The following is a 16570-nucleotide window of genomic DNA, read 5'->3' as shown; positions in this document are numbered from 1 at the left end:
CCTGCTCTGCCTCCCGAGTGCTGGGATTAAAGGCGTGCGCCACCATCGCCCGGCTCTCACCACACTTTTTAAGAAACATTCTGTCGGCCTGAGGACTTAGCTCAGTGAGAAGTTGCTTGCTTAGCTAGTGTGGGGTCCCTGGTACAAGACAGTAGGGACTTGGGGGACAGACATTTTTTGCACTGCTCTGCTGTGTGCCTTTTAACTATGGTGTGAAATTGGAATGGAGCCGGTCTGTAGCCCTTCAGCTCTGTGATCACATCGTTCCTGCTCTGGAGATTTGAAAGGCAGCATCATTTTATTCTTCCTGTCTTCCAAGAGGGTGGCTGACAGGTGATCGCGTGGCTTCCTTCTAAGTATAAATTCTTGGACTCTGTCCTCCCCGGCGCAGCTCCACATGGACAGGTCTCTGCGTGGCCCTGGGCTCCAGCTGGGGAACCCTATCCTCTAAACAGCTTTAGAGCATCTACCGTGTGCAAGGTACCATTCTGGTGGCTGGGGATACAGGACTGAAGGACCCAAGATCCTTGGCGGCTAGGAAAGGGAGACAGACAACAAACACGCGTACCAGAGACTCACAACAACAGGAGTTGGGGGAGGGAGTGGCTGTCATAAATCACAGGGCCGGGCTACATTTTTAGCAGAGGTGGGGCAGCCAGTGGCTTGGACATCTGGGAGAACAGCATTCCGGGTAGACGAAATGATAGGTGTAAAGAAAATGGCAGGTGCAGGATAAGATTGAGGGGCAGATTGGGAAGACCCTGTGGAGGCCAGGGAAACCCGAGTGAAGGGAGGCCAGAGTGGGGTGGGTGGAGCAGGAGAGGGTGAAGGTGATCCAGGTGACTGCGACGTTCAGGATGACTTGACTTTCGCTAGTGAAGTGGAAATCACTGGATGGGCTGAGCTATGTTTAAGGAATGTTGAACATCCCTCAAAGAAGGAGGTAGTGGAGAGGACCACCAGGCCATGACTGAGAGTCTGGCTTCTTCCTCCCTCTTGGCCCTCTCCCTGTGGTTTGTAATCCTGCCCCTGTTGCAGGAGGCCTCTGGGGGTACAAAAGGATACAGACTGAAGGCTGACTGAAAGGGGGACTCTGGCTCTGCAGCTACCAGCTGGCCATCATCCCTGCCAGAGTGAGCCTTTTGATGAAACAGCTGTCTCCCGTGCGCCTGTAAATAAGATCAGTGAACGCACCAAGTCAGACTTGTGTAGAATCGTAGTTTACCAAGTGAGCACAACAAAGGGTCTGGAGAGGCCTCTAGGTAATGGACGCGTAGACTGAGACACACACACCCTGCCCCATGCTCCACTGAGAGACCCTGACCGCTCCTGACCTTAGCTCCTATCTAGGAAATAGTTGCAAGGTTTTAGCCCAGTGTATTTTCGTTGTTACTTCATATGAGTAATTTTGCTACTGTTACGAATCGTAATGTAAATATCTGCTATGAGATCCCTGTGGGGTCCTGTCCCACAGGTTGAGAACCACAGTTTTAGCCAGTCTCTCCTGTGCTCTGTATGCGCACAGATAGAGGGGAGTGTGATGGACGGGTGTGCACAGTGGCCTGGTTTTTTGAAGTAGAATTCTCTTTCTCTAGAAGCCCAGGTGAGGGTTACTTGACATCCACTTATTCTGAGCCTTAGACTCTTACTGCCTCAAAGATGACAGTCACTGGCCAGCCCAGGCAGAAATGGAACCACTCTTCACCCCAAGAACCAGGGCCCTTCAGGTGACACACAGGACCCTGGTAGTTCTTGGGGACTTTGGTGACTCTGCTCCCAGGTCCCCACACGAGCACCAGGAGCCCGTATTCCTACTCTTTAAAGTGTCTGTCACGTTTGGACTCTACACTGATTACTCCGGTCTGGTCTCTGTCTGTCAAATTGGGGGTGGGGAGGTGGGGGAGGTTTGTCTGTTTCCTTTAACCTCCACGGCCATCAGTTAGGGCGTGAGATGAATGAACGAAGAAATGGAGGAGGGCTGTTACTGTGAATTCCTTTCTCAGGCAGTAACATAAAAGCCCCGACAGGCAGCAAGTCGGTGTTGCTCAGCAACAGTGCAGACATCTGCTTCCTGGCCCAGTTCCTACAACCCGGAGCATACAAAAGCGCAGGACCATACCCAGGAGCCTCAACCATGGAGCCTCAACGATGCCCTCACTCATCTGGTCTCTGCTCTGCTCTCTAAGGGAACTGCAGAACCAGGAAAGGCTCCCAGGGCGGAAGCAGGGGCAAGGGACAACCTACTAGTCCTTAATAGCCATAACTATTGAGTATAACAGCAAGGGGGCATGCCTTTAATCCCAGTACCTAGGAGCCTGAGGCAGGAGAATCTCTATGAGTTTGAGGCTAGCCTGGTCTGAAAGTATATATAAATAGTAATGGCACTTTTAAGGTACCAGATCTTGTTCTTTTTCAAGATAAGATCTCACTATAAATCCTTGATTGGTCTGTAATTATCTGTGTAGACCAAACAGGCCTCAAAAATCACAGAGATCCCAGCACTTGGGAGGCAGAGGCAGGCGGATCTCTGTGAGTTCGAGGCCAGCCTGGTCTACAAGAGCTAGTTCCAGGACAGGCTCCAAAAGTCACAGAGAAACCCTGATTCAAAAATCTTAAAAAAAAAAAATCACAGAGATCCACCTGCTTCTGTTTCTAGTGTGCTGGGATTAAAATCATGTGCCAACAGGTCCCGCCTCCACGCAGCTTTCTTCCAGGCCAAGTGCTTCAGCGCAAGCCAGCAGGCTCCAGCCGTCCTTGTACAGATGCCCCTAGGCAGCGCTGTAGAGGCCACACAGCTGTCTTGCGTTCTAGCCCTGCGTACCCATTGACCTGACTTCCACATCTCTGGATTCAGACCAATAAATGGCTAGTTTATAAGGTTGCCACGAGATAGATAATACACACTCAGAATTTCTGGCCCCAGCACAAAGTGAATGTTCGATAAATGTTAATTATTGATACTCTAATTATTCTTTTAATTGTTCCTGGGTCCAGGAGGGAGGGCTACAGCAAGGCGGTATCTTTGCGCTGTTTGCAGTGAGGTCACCCAGCAAGGATTCTAACTTGACTACACCCAGCCCAGAGCACCCAGGCCAAAGTTTTGGAGGCTGAAATCTCATGCCCCGCCCCTCCAGACTTTAACAGGGAGAGGAGTAGAAGGCCCGCGCCGGCGCAGACGGTGCTGACTGACCCGGGCCTCCGGCAGCTGGTTCGGAGGTGCCAGCCCCTCCGCGTTCGTGCATGGAGGGGCGCGTGAAACCCAAGGGCTCGTCCCGCAGCATGCCCGGGGCGGCCGTGCTGTTCCGCGGCCCCGTGGAGCCCGTCGTCTTCCTGGCCAACTTTGCCGTGGTCCTGCAAGGCCCGCTCACCACGCAGTACCTGTGGCACCGTTTCAGCACCGAGCTCGGCTACAATGGCACGCGCCACAGGGGAAACTGCGGGAACCAAAGCGCGGATCCCGTCATGCAGGTAGCGGGGACCACCGGGTTGTGAACGCGGAGCACGGCACGGGGCGAGGCCTGTGGAAGATGGGGTCCCTGGGAGGGGGGGACGCACATGGCGGGGGAGACTCACATGGTGGGCGGAGCTAAAGCAAAGGGGGCCTCCCGTGCTGACTGCTTTGGGGTGCAGGTAGTGGACTCGGAGAATGCCTGGCCTGGAGGGTTAACCCAAGTGCGGAGATGGAGGGAATGCTTCTCCGGGGCCCGTTTTTTAAGAGTTCAACGAACATTTCAAGAGGCTTAGGGCTCCAAAGCAAAGCCTCAACCCTGTAGCTGCCAGGTTGATGATGGTAGCTAACTAAATCAAGGGCCTGCACCCTGACGGTTCTGTTTTCACAGGAAGTGGAGACACTGACTTCCCATTGGACCCTCTACATGAACCTGGGCGGCTTCCTTGTGGGACTTTTCTGGTCCACCCTTCTGGGAGCCTGGAGTGACCGTGTGGGTCGCCGCCCACTGCTGGTGCTGTCCTCTCTTGGCCTGCTGGTCCAGGTCGTGGTGTACATCTTTGTGGTGCAGCTGCAACTGCACGTTGGCTTCTTCGTGCTTGGCCGAGCCCTTTGTGCCCTTCTAGGAGACTTCAATGGCCTCCTGGCCGCTAGCTTTGCCTCTGTGGCGGACGTCAGCTCTAAACACAGTCGCACCTTCCGCATGGCTCTGCTGGAAGCATGCATTGGTGTGGCTGGGACCCTGGCAAGCCTTCTTGGGGGTCATTGGCTCCGGGCCCAGGGCTATGCCAACCCCTTCTGGCTGGCTTTGGCCCTGTTGATCGTCTTGACTCTGTATGCAGCATTCTGCTTTGGTGAGACAGTGAAGGATCCAAAGTCCACCAGGCTTTTCACGCTCCGCCATCACCGATCCATTGTCCGGCTGTATGCGGTCCCAGCCCCAGAGAAGTCAAGGAAGCATCTAGCCCTGTACTCATTGGCTATCTTCGTTGTGATCACTGTGCACTTTGGGGCTCAAGACATCATGACGCTCTATGAGCTGAGCACACCCCTCTGCTGGGACTCCAAGCTGGTTGGCTACGGCTCGGCAGCCCAGCACATACCCTACCTCACCAGCCTGGTAGGCCTAAAACTTCTGCAGTACTGCCTGGCAGACACCTGGGTGGCTGAGATCGGCCTGTTCTTCAACATCCTGGCCATGGTGGTCTTTGCGTTTGCCACCACCACACCCCTCATGTTTACAGGTAAACTGAAAACGGGGCCATCCACGCATTGCTCCTAAATGTGGTTCAAGCCTGTGTCTTTGGACCCAGAGTTACACTCTCAGCCTGTGCAGAGGACAGACAACTGAGAAACCCCAGAAAAATACCTTCTCTAATTTATAGAAAATATAAAGCGTCAGTGGCTAAAGTAATTAGTGCACGTTATCAATCATAAATATTGCTAGGAATGTAGAGCAAAGACAAGACATAGCTCATGAGCTAATTGCTTCACCCCTTGGCCTCTCATGGCTTATTTACAGTGTTCTTAAGCAAAGTCCATGCTGCTAATGTCGTGATCCTTGGCTCTTGGATAAGAATCGCAGGGCCCTTCCTCAGGGATCCTTGTTTATTTGTTTAGAGACAGGCTCAGACTTGACCAAGTGATTTTCTGTGTAGCTGAAGATGACTTTGAACTTGCAATCCTTTTGCCTCTACCTCCCAGGGACTCACAGGCCTTAACAACCTTACTCTGCCTTCTTTTGTGTTTGTTAAATCGCCAGGCTTTCTAACATTCCTGCTGACTTGCTTCCTCTTCCTTTCCTTCCTCTTGCTGCTGCTCCCCTCCCCGCTCTCCTGAAAAGAGGGGTAGCTGGCTAGAAAATGAAGAAGTTAGCTTTCTTTTTTTAAGATTTTATGTGCATTGGTGTTTTGCCTGCATATCTGTGTGTGGGTGCCAGATGCCCCGGAACTGGAGTTGTGAGCTGCCAGGTGGGTACTGGGAATTGAACCTGGGTCCTCAGGAAGAGCAATCAGTGCTCTTAACCACAGGGCCATCTCTCCAGTCCCAGAGGTTAACTTTCTAAAAATAAAAAGTATTCTTGCTGGAGCCTGGATCTGCATTGTGCAGTCATCTGTCTTGACAGCCAGCAGCTATGTTAACTCCGCTGCTGGACCAACAGTGAAGCCATGGGGACGGGGACCATTCACTCAAGGCCACAGCCCTCAGAAGTGCTGAGATAAAGACGTTGTACCACAGAGTCTCAGCAGAATGGCAAACATCGTATGCCTATAGGTAGCTGGATGGCAGGAGCAAAGGAACTCACATGGTATGCCCTCAACTCTCGCCCTTCACCGATGCCACCTCCTTATCCCAAAGTGGCTGAAGGAAATTCCCACACATTGTATAGCTGGTAGTCTCTCAGTGCTAGAGGCCCCGGCTGAAATCAGAATGTCCCTGCTCCCTCAGGGACACTGGAGAAGCTCTATCCCAGTGGCTTGAGACCGCTGTGGAAGGTCTCCTTCGAGACTGGACACATCTTTATCAGTCTGATAGAAGGGAGAGCATCCCTGAAGGTCCTTCCTGCTTAAACCTGTGAAGACTCATTCACCACAGAAGACAGGTCACAGGTTCAGGGCCTGTCTTTGAGGCTGTTAGTCAACCACCCTCCGACAGAGGGCCTATGGTTTTCCTCTTACAAGCTAGGAGATGGGTTCAGGGAAGTCTAGTAGACAAGGTCACACGCACAGTAAGCAGTGGTAACAGGGTTTGAACTCAGGGCCAACCCCAAAGCCCATGCTCATTTTCTGGGTCCTGTCATCTCCCCCTTAGTGCCACGTGGCCACTGGAGGTGTTCTGAGGAAGCAGTTGGTAGGGCTTAGCTCTCATGTAGAAAGAGTGAGCAGATGAGCTGTGAGCTGAGGAAAACTGCTGTCCTTTCCTCTTGGGCCCTTCCTGGGCTGTATGTAGGGGCCCAGCTGCTCTCAGGACACCTGTCCTTGGTGGCTCTTTCCTGACCAGTGTTTCTCTCGCAGGATATGGCTTGCTTTTCCTGTCACTGATGATTACACCTGTCATCCGGGCCAAGCTTTCCAAGCTGGTGAGCGAGTCGGAGCACGGTGAGTGTCAGCGTCATCTGTCCCTGGTCCCTCATGTCCAGTGTTGCCTGGATGGGCAGTTCTGGCCAAAGAGGGTCTGCCTTCTACCCTCTAACCTGCAGGAGTGAGCAGGCAAGACATATGCTCTTCTGCCACGTGCTCAGAGCTGGCTAGGGACCGATGCTGTGGGGTTTTGTTCCTCAGAACTAAGATTGCTATCGGTAGAGCACAATCCAGTTCTGAGTAACCACAGCAGCACAGCAGAGCCTATCTCTTCAGAGCTCGTCTTTCCCATCTGTGAAGTGGGTGTGATGATGCCAGGGTTTCCTGCCATGCTGGGGTCAGAGGATGCAGGCCCAGAGGGAATAAACAGCCTCTGCCAGAGATTTCGTTGTTCCCAGTTGTCAGATGAAGAAAGGGAGGCCTAGAGGGTTAAACTGAGTTCTTCAAGGTTGTTCAGTAAACAATTGGACAGGGATGCGTGCGTGCATATGTTTATGTGTTCACATGTATGTGACTTCAGTGTCTTGAGGAACATGGAGTCTTTGACTTGGGCAGTCTAGCTAACTACTTGCCTTGTTGATTTCCTGTCTCCACCTCTCAAGCCCTGAGATTACAGGTGCCCACCACACCCACCTAACTTTCATGTGGTTAAGGGCATCCGAACTCTGGTCCTCATGGTAGCATAGGTGTTTCATCCACTCACCCAGCTAGACACACACACATACACACCCTTCCCCGCGCACACCTCTGTTCCATATGTTTTTAAGAGCACTTGGTCTTGTAGCTGGGCTCCAGCCCTGGCTTGTTCTGGACCTGTTTCTTCATCTGTGACATGAGGCCTTTATTTCCCAGGACACTGTAGACCCTTAGAGTCTGGCAGCTGAATCTCTGTATCTATTGTGTTGTTGCTCAGTTTGCAACAACTGGGTTACAAAGCTGGGTTCTGGCACAGGCTCGGGTGTCTGCTAAAATGCCTCATTCATTCAATATACTTTTGCTTTTGTTTATTTTGAAACAGGATCTTCTTGCTAAGTAGCCCAAGCTGGCCTTGAAGTAAAATCCTCCTGCCTCAGCTTCCCAAGAGCTGGCATTACAGTCGCGTTTCACCATGTTTGCAGGCAGTGGATCTTTCCCACCCAGCAGGTTTCACTGTGTACCCACTATGGGAAAATAGCAGGCCCCTCTCGGAGGCCACCCGTGATAGGTACTCTCCATTTTAAAATTATTGGCAGTCCACGCAGTAGCTCTTGTCCTTCATACACAGAAGGCGGCGCAGCGACCCAGATAGTTCAGCGCCTCAGCAATCGCATGGCTGTGAGTGTGGAACATGGGATCAAATGACGCTTCAGGAGGGGAAGCCGGCAAGCTCTCATAGACATCACGTGTAGCTCGGAAAGACTCGGCAGGCTTTCAAGCTCTTGCCACCGCACGTGATGACCCGAGCTCGCTATCTAGGGCCCACGTCGCAGAAGAGAGCCAGCTGCTGAAAGTTGTTCTCTGACCACCACACACATGCCTGGCACAAGCGACGTGAACGTAATAACACGTTTTTTAAAGAAGCTTTCATGGTGGTACAGCCTTGTCTCGAGGCTGAGACAGGAGGACTGCAAGTTTAAGGGCAACCCGAGACCATTTCTTAAAACAAACCAAGCTGGGGCTGTGGAGATGGTTCGGCATTTAATAACACTGGCTGCCCTTGCACCAGGCATGCACATGGCACGGAGGCACACATGCAGGCAGAGCACCCATACACATTAAATAAAGTAGGGTTTTTGAAGTAGGAGGCACCACGCGGGCTTTTCTGTGAATTTAATAACAGTTGACAGCTATGTGTCTAACAGCCCCTCTGCCAGGCACTTCCCGTGTGTAACGTCATAGAGTCTTTACCACACCACAGAGTGGGAGGCACAGGTGAGGGAGGCCAGGTGTCCCGCCCAGGTCACACAGCTGTGAGGTGGCACTGCCCTCCCTTGACCCTGGGTTTTTCCAGCTCTGAAGCATGGTGTCTCTTCCCTCCCAGGTGCTCTCTTTTCTGCGGTGGCCTGTGTGAACAGCTTGGCCATGTTGGTGGCCTCTAGCGTCTTCAACTCGCTCTACCCAGCCACTCTGAACTTCATGAAGGGCTTCCCCTTCCTCCTGGGAGCTGGCCTCCTCTTCATCCCGGCCATTCTGATTGGGTAATGGAGGGCCCTGACCTTGCCTGCTCATCATGGTGTCTTAATTTCCGAGAGGTTTCCTCCTTCCCCCGCTCCTAACTGAAAATGGCAGCTTTGCCTCTGGAATCCTTGTCCTTTGGGTATGGCATCCAGGGCTGACCCTACCCCATGCAGGTGGCTGGCTGATCTTTTAGGAGCCATCTCCAGAGTAAGGTAGGGCCATGTGGTGAGGGGCCCGGCTAACACTACTGTTTGACAAGGCTGCGTCCTCTCCCTCAGGCCCCTCAGCCTGCCCCATCCTCGAACTGTGTTAACAGAAAGAAAAGAAAACTCACTCGGCTACTTGTGGCTGAGCCGCAGGCTAGACTGACCCACTGAAGTCGTTAGAGTTCTTCTCCAGAGTCCTCTGCCTATGGACATTGTCCTGTGCCTGTTGGCTTGGGAAGGGACACACCTGGAGCTGCTCACCCAAGTCAGTCCCATGTCACCTCTCTAGAATGGGCTTATCCTGAACCATCTCTCTGGTCTCTCACAGGGTACTGGAGAAAGCTATTCCACATCCTGAATTCCAGCAGTTTCCGCAGAGTTCCTGATCCGCTCAAGACCATGGAACAGTGGACCCGCACCAGCCAGCCCTCTGAGGGTGGTACTCACTTAGGACAGGGTAGTCAAGCCAGTGATGGGCATCACCTGGTCTCCCACTGAGCCAGTCCCTGTATAGGATCTATAGTCTGACCAGGATACACCCACTCAGGGCAGGCTGCAGGGAGCCGTTTGAGGCAGGATTTGTCCTCCCCTCCCCCCCTTTTAAGCTATTTGTAATTCAGAAGCCTCCAAAATGAAGGAGACAGCACTTCAGGGACCAACTGAAGCATGGGGACCGACCTCTCCTTCCAGCCCATGGGACTAGGTCCATGATGAGTGCTGTGGCCTCCAGTCACCCCTAATGATAAGTGTGGTACCTGTGGGGAGACTTGGCCCCAGAGGGAGAAGCACTGTCTGTGGATGGGAATCAGCCCTTGACCTCAGCCTGTCCACTGTGACCTCAGCCTGTTCACCTTTGACCTCAGCCTGTCCACCGTGACCTCAGCCTGTTCACTCTTGACCCCAGCCTATCCACCCTTGACCTCAGCCTGTCCACCCTTGACCTCAGCCTGTCCACCCTTGACCTCAGCCTGTCCACCCTTGACCTCAGCCTGTTCACCATGACCTCAGCCTGTCCACCTTTGACCTCAGCCTGTTCACCCTTGACCTCAGCCTGTCCACCCTTGACCTCAGCCTGTTCACCGTGACCTCAGCCTGTTCATCCTTGACCTCAGCCTGTCCACCCTTGACCTCAGCCTGTTCACCGTGACCTCAGCCTGTTCACCTTTGACCTTAGCCTGCCCACCCTTGACCTCAGCCTGTCCACCCTTGACCTCAGCCCATCCACCCTTGACCTCAGCCTGTCCACCGTGACCTCAGCCTATTCACCCTTGACCTCAGCCTGTTCACCTTTGACCTCAGCCTGTTCACCTTTGACCTCACCCCACACTTGACCTCAGCCTGTTCACCTTTGACCTCAGCTATGTCAGTTGTCACAGTAAATCATTTGAGTCAGACTGAAGAGTCACTGGGCTTTGGGGCTTTCTGTCTTCCCGCTCTCGGCCTGTTTGGCACAGGTCAGACACAAGCAGCTGCTGGGCTGGAGTTCCTGAGCTGCCTGCAGGGATAGTCCCAGGCATGTCCCTTAGAGCTCCAGCTCTCTAAGGTGCTGAGGGGTGAAGGGCTTGTGAGACATTTTCAGAGCAGCGGTGACACTTGGGCCCCAGCCCTGGCTGCTCCTTCCTGTGGGTCTATTGAGTCACTACCCCGCTGGCTTCATGGCTCCACCAGCCCCAGCAAGATCACTTTTGGCTGCCATTTAGCCCTCCATGTAGTTCAGTGCTGAGCAAGGCCCCTGAGCTGCAGCGGTGTCCATTCCTGCCTCACTGCCCCTCTAAGGCCCCCTGAACTGCAGCGGGGTCCACTCCTGCCTCACTGCCCCTTTGGAGGTGGGAACTCAGCAAGAAGAGGCCTTCTACTGACCCCACCACTGTGAGGAGGGAAAGGCTCCACTCTGGCACCTTGACCTCGAATAAAGAAAGCTGGGTCGGCTTTCCACCCAAACTGTCTGGTTACAAGGGCCCCTGTAATTGCATGTGTTAGGAAGCACAGCGGTCGGATGCTCTGGATCCCTCCATCTCCCTGCACCCCAGGATGAGATGCCTAGTGATGAGATGACGCACTGTGGCTGGATGTTTACCCTCTTAATGTCGCCCACTAGAGAGGGGTAGGGGTGTAGTGTAGTGACCAGCCTGACTCAGCCCCAGCTTGGGGTAACAGCTATATAGCCCGGCCAGGCAGAAAACACTGCACCCACAGACCGTGCAAACCTGGGCAGCCTGAAAGGCTACTGAAGAGCCCGTCTTGAGGTCAGTGTGGTCAGCCTTGCTTAGCTCTGCCTGCAGTCTGAGCTGTGTCACCACAGAGCAGAGTACCTCGCTAGAGGAGGCTTGGCACTGCTACCCTGACTGGGGCAGAAGGCTGTGCTCTGGTTCCCCAGGAAGACGGGAGGGGACAGGTCAACAGAAGGCCAGACAATGGAGGTAGTAGTGACCTGTGTCCCAAATAAGAAAACCCAGAAACTTCTTGAGTGCTGCCCACGGGGCCCTCTGGAAAGTGTGGACTGGAGATAGGTAGGTTTCCCGGGAGGAACTCATATACTGTATCGTTATTGACTTCGTCATCAAGGGTACCATTCCATCTGCCTCACCTCAGAACAGGGTGTGGGGTTGGCACTGGTGGCAGGACCAGGACTACAGATAGTCACAGCCAGAGGCCAGCCATGACCCATGGACGATGGGGTCTTTGGCAGGAAGGACAGTCAAGGAAGGTGTCCCTAAGCCTGGAGAGAAAGCCCTTTGGCTCTCTGACAGTGGGGACTGAGGGAAAGTAACCTGGCCAGCTTCTGGAGAAGTGTGTGACCCCACTGCCTCCAGAGGTCAGCAGCGGGGTGATGCCAGCTGACTCCAGCTGGAGGCTGGGTATTGGCAAGAGCCAATGGGCTGGACACTGGTGCTGGGTGTCAGGACTAGGGCAGAATCTGAGGCTGCCACCACTGATTTGGGGACCTGGGCCTATCACTCAGCCATTCCTCTCTGTAAAACTGGGGTGACCGGATTGGAAAAGGCTCCAGGGAGGGTTAGGAACCAGACTGGGGTGTTTGGAACGTGACAGGGGCTGGTGAGGACCTTGCATGAGCTCCCGTGGGAATCTGCAGATGGCAGCGGCTCAGGAACTTCCCGGATGGCTTGCTCTGTGTTTTGATAAGATTCCCAGTGGATGTGGACACACTTCTGTGAGAGAGACGGCCCCAGGAACTGGCCCTTGTCTGCAGAGGTCTTGCCTCTTTCCCAGGGTGCATGCTCTGCCCTGGCTACTGGTTCTGCTGAAGCTTCTCCAGTCTCCTCTTAGCCCTGTGTGGATGAGGAGCTGGAGAAGCCAGGTAGATCAGGCTAGGCAAGAGCCTTAGGCACAGCACAGAGGTTTGGGCTAGGGTGGATTCTTACAGTCTCCCTGAACAAGTAAGGGTCCTTTCTTGCACCAGAAAGGGCAGCAAGGCCAGGCAGAGGGCCAGTTCAGATGGACTCTGACTCCCAGTATGGCAAAGGAGGCTGCCTAAAGAAATCTGGCAGGGGTACCAAGTAGTTACAGAGCAAGGCCATGAGGCAGCAGGAATCCAGGTGAGCCAGGGGCCAGGCACAATGTGAGTAGACAGCCTTTGGGGGATCCTCAACCCCAGATGCCTCCTGGGCCCAAATAGAGGGCCTAGGCATTGTCCTGATTCCTGCCAGGACCTGCCAAGCTCACCCTACTCGAGCTGGCTGCTCTTGGGCAGGAGACCAGAGATGCTACCTTGAGTGTCCAGAACTAAGCGGGGGCATGGGACCTGCCAAGCTCACCCTACTCGAGCTGGCTGCTCTTGGGCAGGAGACCAGAGATGCTACCTTGAGTGTCCAGAACTAAGCGGGGGCATGGGATGTTGGAACCTGAAGGCAGGGCCTGACAGAGGAGTCGTCTCATTTAACCCCGTGCCTGGCATCTCTGGGTTAGAAGTGGGCCACTGGGGGGCAGCAGGGAAAGCCATTTCCTGAGAAGGGTCTGGTTTGCCTCAGCCCAGGGCGGCTCTAGAGGAGCTATTCCTTTAAGGGTGGGGAGATAATGGAACCAGGGGTCACTGCAGGGTGTGGGAACTGGGGACAGGCTAAGGCAGATCCATTGGTGCAGTTCCCTCCAGACTGGTGTCAGAGCCGGCAGAGGAGTCCTGAGAGGGGCGGCCCTGAAGGAAGCGGATGATTTTCTCGATGGTGGCCTCCTGGTACTCATGGGACCATCTGTGGACACAGGTCAAATGGGTTAGAGGGTGGGCAGGGGCTGCTGTGGGCCAGCGCCATTTTCTACACATACATACACACACACACACACACACACACACACACACACACACACACACACAGCTCCTTAACTCTCCCTGGGTCTTACTTGATGCCATTGAAAGTAAGCACAGCCTGCATGTCCTCAGGCAGTGCCTGGGGCTCGGGCCACTCAAAGCCATCAATGATGGGCACAATGTTCTTGCCACAGCTTAAAGCAGTCACAATCTCCTGGGAAAAGAAGTAGAAAGAGACTGTTGTGGTTTGATCTTGAATAACCCCTGCGAAGCTCATGTCTTGGATGTTCAGTCCCCAGCAGACGATGCTGTTGGGAATTGGTGAAGATGTCAGGAGCGGGAACTAATTGCATAAAGTAGGTCATGGGGGGGCAGGGAGGTGTATCCCTAGAAAGGTACCCTGCGCTTTTCCCCCCTCTGGGGCCACCATGAATGTTCTACTTCACAGCAGGACTCAAGGCAGCAGAGCAAAGTGACCATGGACCAAAAGCTCAGCATCCATGGACGACAGTAAATCTTCCCTTTCCTGTTGACTGTCCTGGATGTTTGTCATGTGATGGAGATCTAACCGACACAAGACCTCCATCCCACCCAACAGCCCTGAGGTCACCTCAAGTGAGAGCACCCCTGGTTTAAGACCCTCTGCAACGTACCCTGGCTGCTCTCAGCTTTCACGGTAATTTATAAACCGTGTGTCTTTATCCCGGGACAGGCGTGCCTAGAGCGCCTAAAACTACTGGAGTCTCCTGAGTGTAATTTTTCTATTGCCATGATCCTAGCCAGAGTTTGGATGGGGGAAGTGGCCTAGAAAATTCCTGATGGGGGTTGGGTATCAGAAAGACCAACCACAGCACAGGGCTTAGGACTTCTGAGGTCCACCCACTTTTCAGGAGGGGCTGCAGGATGAGTTCAGTGCCAGTAGCGACAATTTCATCAGCCGTGCCTCTGTCTAAAACCTCCACAAGATCCCCTCATGAGTGGGGGCTGAAGAGCTTCCAGGGTGGTTCATAGATCATGCGGTTGGAACTCAGCAAACACCAAGGTTCTACCACTCTGATCTCTCATCTTGCCTCTCTTCCTGAGACCGTTGCTCTCCCACCTAGATCCACTCACGGCTTTGGTCTAAGCTCAATCAGTACTTCCCCAAGGAACCTGCCTGAACATCCCGATCAAGTCAGCTCTCCCGTGCGGGTTCCCATCGGCTCTGCAGCAAACTTCAACTAATTCAGTTCGGGGGTGATTTAATTGAAGCTTCTTCTCCCTGGTGTCACAAGGTGACTAAGGGCAGGGGCCATGCCTGGTTCTCATTAACCATACTTCTTGGCATCTTTCACAAAGCCCCGCCCACAGTCAGCCCTTCTTGAGTACTGACTGGATGGATGAATGCTTGAAGCGATACACATAGTATTTGGGGGCTGTATTCCGAAATAAAAAAAATCCAGGTTCATTTTGATTGTTAATTTTGATTGTTGACTTTTTTGGATTTAAAAAAAAAGTTGAAGGGGAGTGGGGAAAATGTATAGCTCAATAAAAACAAAAAACAAAACAAAACAAAATTACCCAGAAGGTCCAAGGTCAGCCTGGTTTACAGAGTGAGTTCCAGAACAGTCAGAGCTGTTACACAGAGAAACCCTGTCTCAAGAAACCAAACAACCAAACAAGCAAAAACCCCAGAGAGCCAGTGAGATGGTTCGACAGGTAAAGATGCTTGCCACAAAGCCTGACAACCTGGGATCAGTCCCTTCCATGGTGGAAGGAAAGAACTGATTCTTATGGGTTGTTCCCCATTTCCTCATTGTGCTGTGTTACATGCACTCGTGTGCATGTGCATGTGTGTGCACGCGTGCTCTCTCTCTCTCNGCCTCTGTGACAGCCTGCAGCAATGCCTCCGTGACAAACTGCAGCAATGCCTCTGTGACGGCCTGCAGCAATGCCTCCATAACAAACTGCAGCAATGCCTCCATGACAGCCTGCAGCAATGTTTCCATGACAGCCTGCTGAAATGATGGAGCTCCTTCCTATAGAGAGCAGGGCTCTTGCCAGCTCAGCAGGGTCTCCTCACTCCACTACCTTCTCAGGACTATCCCAAGCTCTTCTTCATTCCATTTATTTGTTTCATATGTGTGTCTGTTCATGTGTGTGCAGGTAAATGTAAGTGTTTGGGGGGGGGGGGGGGAGCCAGATGGATGTCACGCCCTCTGCCTCCTGCTCCAAAGGTGAGAGCTAGAATTCTCCCCCAGCGACTGAAGTCTTGGCTTTCCTTATCACAATGGAGGTCGCCCCTGCTTTGTCAGCTACAATAAACCCTTCCTCCCCGGAGCTCCCTCCTGTCCAGTGTTTGGTTACAACCTCAAAAGAAATAAGGACTGTGTGGGGTCTCCGACACAGGCTTTGCGACCCAAGGCTAGGATAATGGGCTGTCAAAGTCGGTTTTCCAATATGGAGCACGGGGTTAATGCCAGGCAGTGATCTTACAGGGTTGTTGGGTAGAATAATGGCAACGCTCCACAGCAAGTGAGTAGAGCAGGGGCTAGCTCTTAAAACTGCATATTTAAGGAGCAGTGGGGTGTGGTGGCTCAGGTCTGTAATCCTAGCACAAGTGAAGGCTAAGGTGGGGGGGATTGTGAATTTGGGGCTAGTCTGGGGTATACATAGCTATACCCTATCTCCAAAAAGGGAAAAATAATTTTTTTAAAAAAGGAAATAATGGGTTCCTTCTCTGTAAAGTACAGAGGTAAAACCTGCCCCACAGACTGTTCAGGGACATTATTCACCGTTAATAGTGATCTGGTAAGCACTTACCAAATGGGTTCTGCCTTTCAAGTCCCATCAGGGATGGGACTTTTTTAAGTGCAGTTCACTTGTGGGTTTGTGTATTGATTAGCCACTAAATGTGGCTTCCGGGAAGGGAGTATGAAAACCAGAGACAATTAGGCCCCACAAGCAACCCAAGAGAATGACAGAGGCTTTGGGACAAAATCCAAGGAGTAAGCCATGCCAGCTGCCTGGATGCTCCACCCTCTGCAGGCTCAGTGGTGGAGCCTGGGAAGAGAGCTATGGGCTTTCACATAGACTGTGCTCCTGGAGCCTCATCATCGTAAGAAAACGGGGAGGGAAGCCAAGAACTGAAGGTGCTTCCTCCCAAGCCCCTCAATCATGCAGCCCGGGAGGACTCCAGGCCTTCAGAGTTCAAGCACATCCAGGGTTGTGTCGTCCAAGCCTGGCTGCCTCTCCTAAGCATCTGGGTGAGACCTTTAATCCCAGCACTCAGGGAGGCAGAGGCAGAGGCAGAGGCAGGAGAATCTCTGTGAGCTCAAGGCCAGCTTGGTCTACAAAGCGAGTTCCAGGGCAGTCAGAGATATACAAAGAATCCCTGTTTTAAATAACCAAAAAAAAAAAAAAAAACCCAAAAAAA

At 52.9% G+C, this 16570-nt stretch overlaps 2 protein-coding genes across 4 annotated transcripts in view; one reads left to right on the top strand and one right to left on the bottom strand.

Moving 5' to 3' along the window:
- The first annotated feature begins 3134 nt into the window (after nucleotides 1-3134).
- Slc46a1 (solute carrier family 46 member 1) lies at nucleotides 3135-10290 on the top strand. The gene is made up of 5 exons (XM_050128744.1): nucleotides 3135-3468; nucleotides 3840-4692; nucleotides 6463-6546; nucleotides 8549-8705; nucleotides 9220-10290. The coding sequence occupies exons 1-5, from the start codon at nucleotides 3241-3243 to the stop codon at nucleotides 9275-9277; spliced, it is 1380 nt and encodes a 459-aa protein (XP_049984701.1). The 5' UTR covers nucleotides 3135-3240; the 3' UTR covers nucleotides 9278-10290.
- A 153-nt stretch (nucleotides 10291-10443) lies between these two features.
- The window catches only part of Sarm1 (sterile alpha and TIR motif containing 1), a 22229-nt gene continuing 16102 nt past the window's right edge, over nucleotides 10444-16570 (bottom strand). Inside the window, exons 8-10 of one of the 3 annotated variants that reach the window (XR_007589574.1) lie at nucleotides 13248-13369; nucleotides 12713-13099; nucleotides 10444-12620 (exon numbers count right to left, since the gene is read on the bottom strand). Coding sequence is in view for 2 of the 3 variants with exons in the window: in XM_050128742.1 (XP_049984699.1) it covers nucleotides 12970-13099; nucleotides 13248-13369 (252 nt within the window). In the remaining variant the exon portion in view is untranslated. Of the gene's footprint in view, nucleotides 12621-12656; nucleotides 13100-13247; nucleotides 13370-16570 lie in introns of those variants that run through there. The other 2 variants (XM_050128742.1, XM_050128743.1) reach the window with 2 other exon arrangements.

Source organism: Alexandromys fortis, unplaced genomic scaffold (assembly GCF_014885135.2).
Source record: "Alexandromys fortis isolate MF-2015 unplaced genomic scaffold, M_Fortis_MF-2015_v1.1 scaffold_80, whole genome shotgun sequence".
NCBI lineage: Eukaryota > Metazoa > Chordata > Mammalia > Rodentia > Cricetidae > Alexandromys > Alexandromys fortis.
Note: the sequence above shows the minus strand (reverse complement) of the source record. Positions and strands in the feature narration are given on the sequence as shown.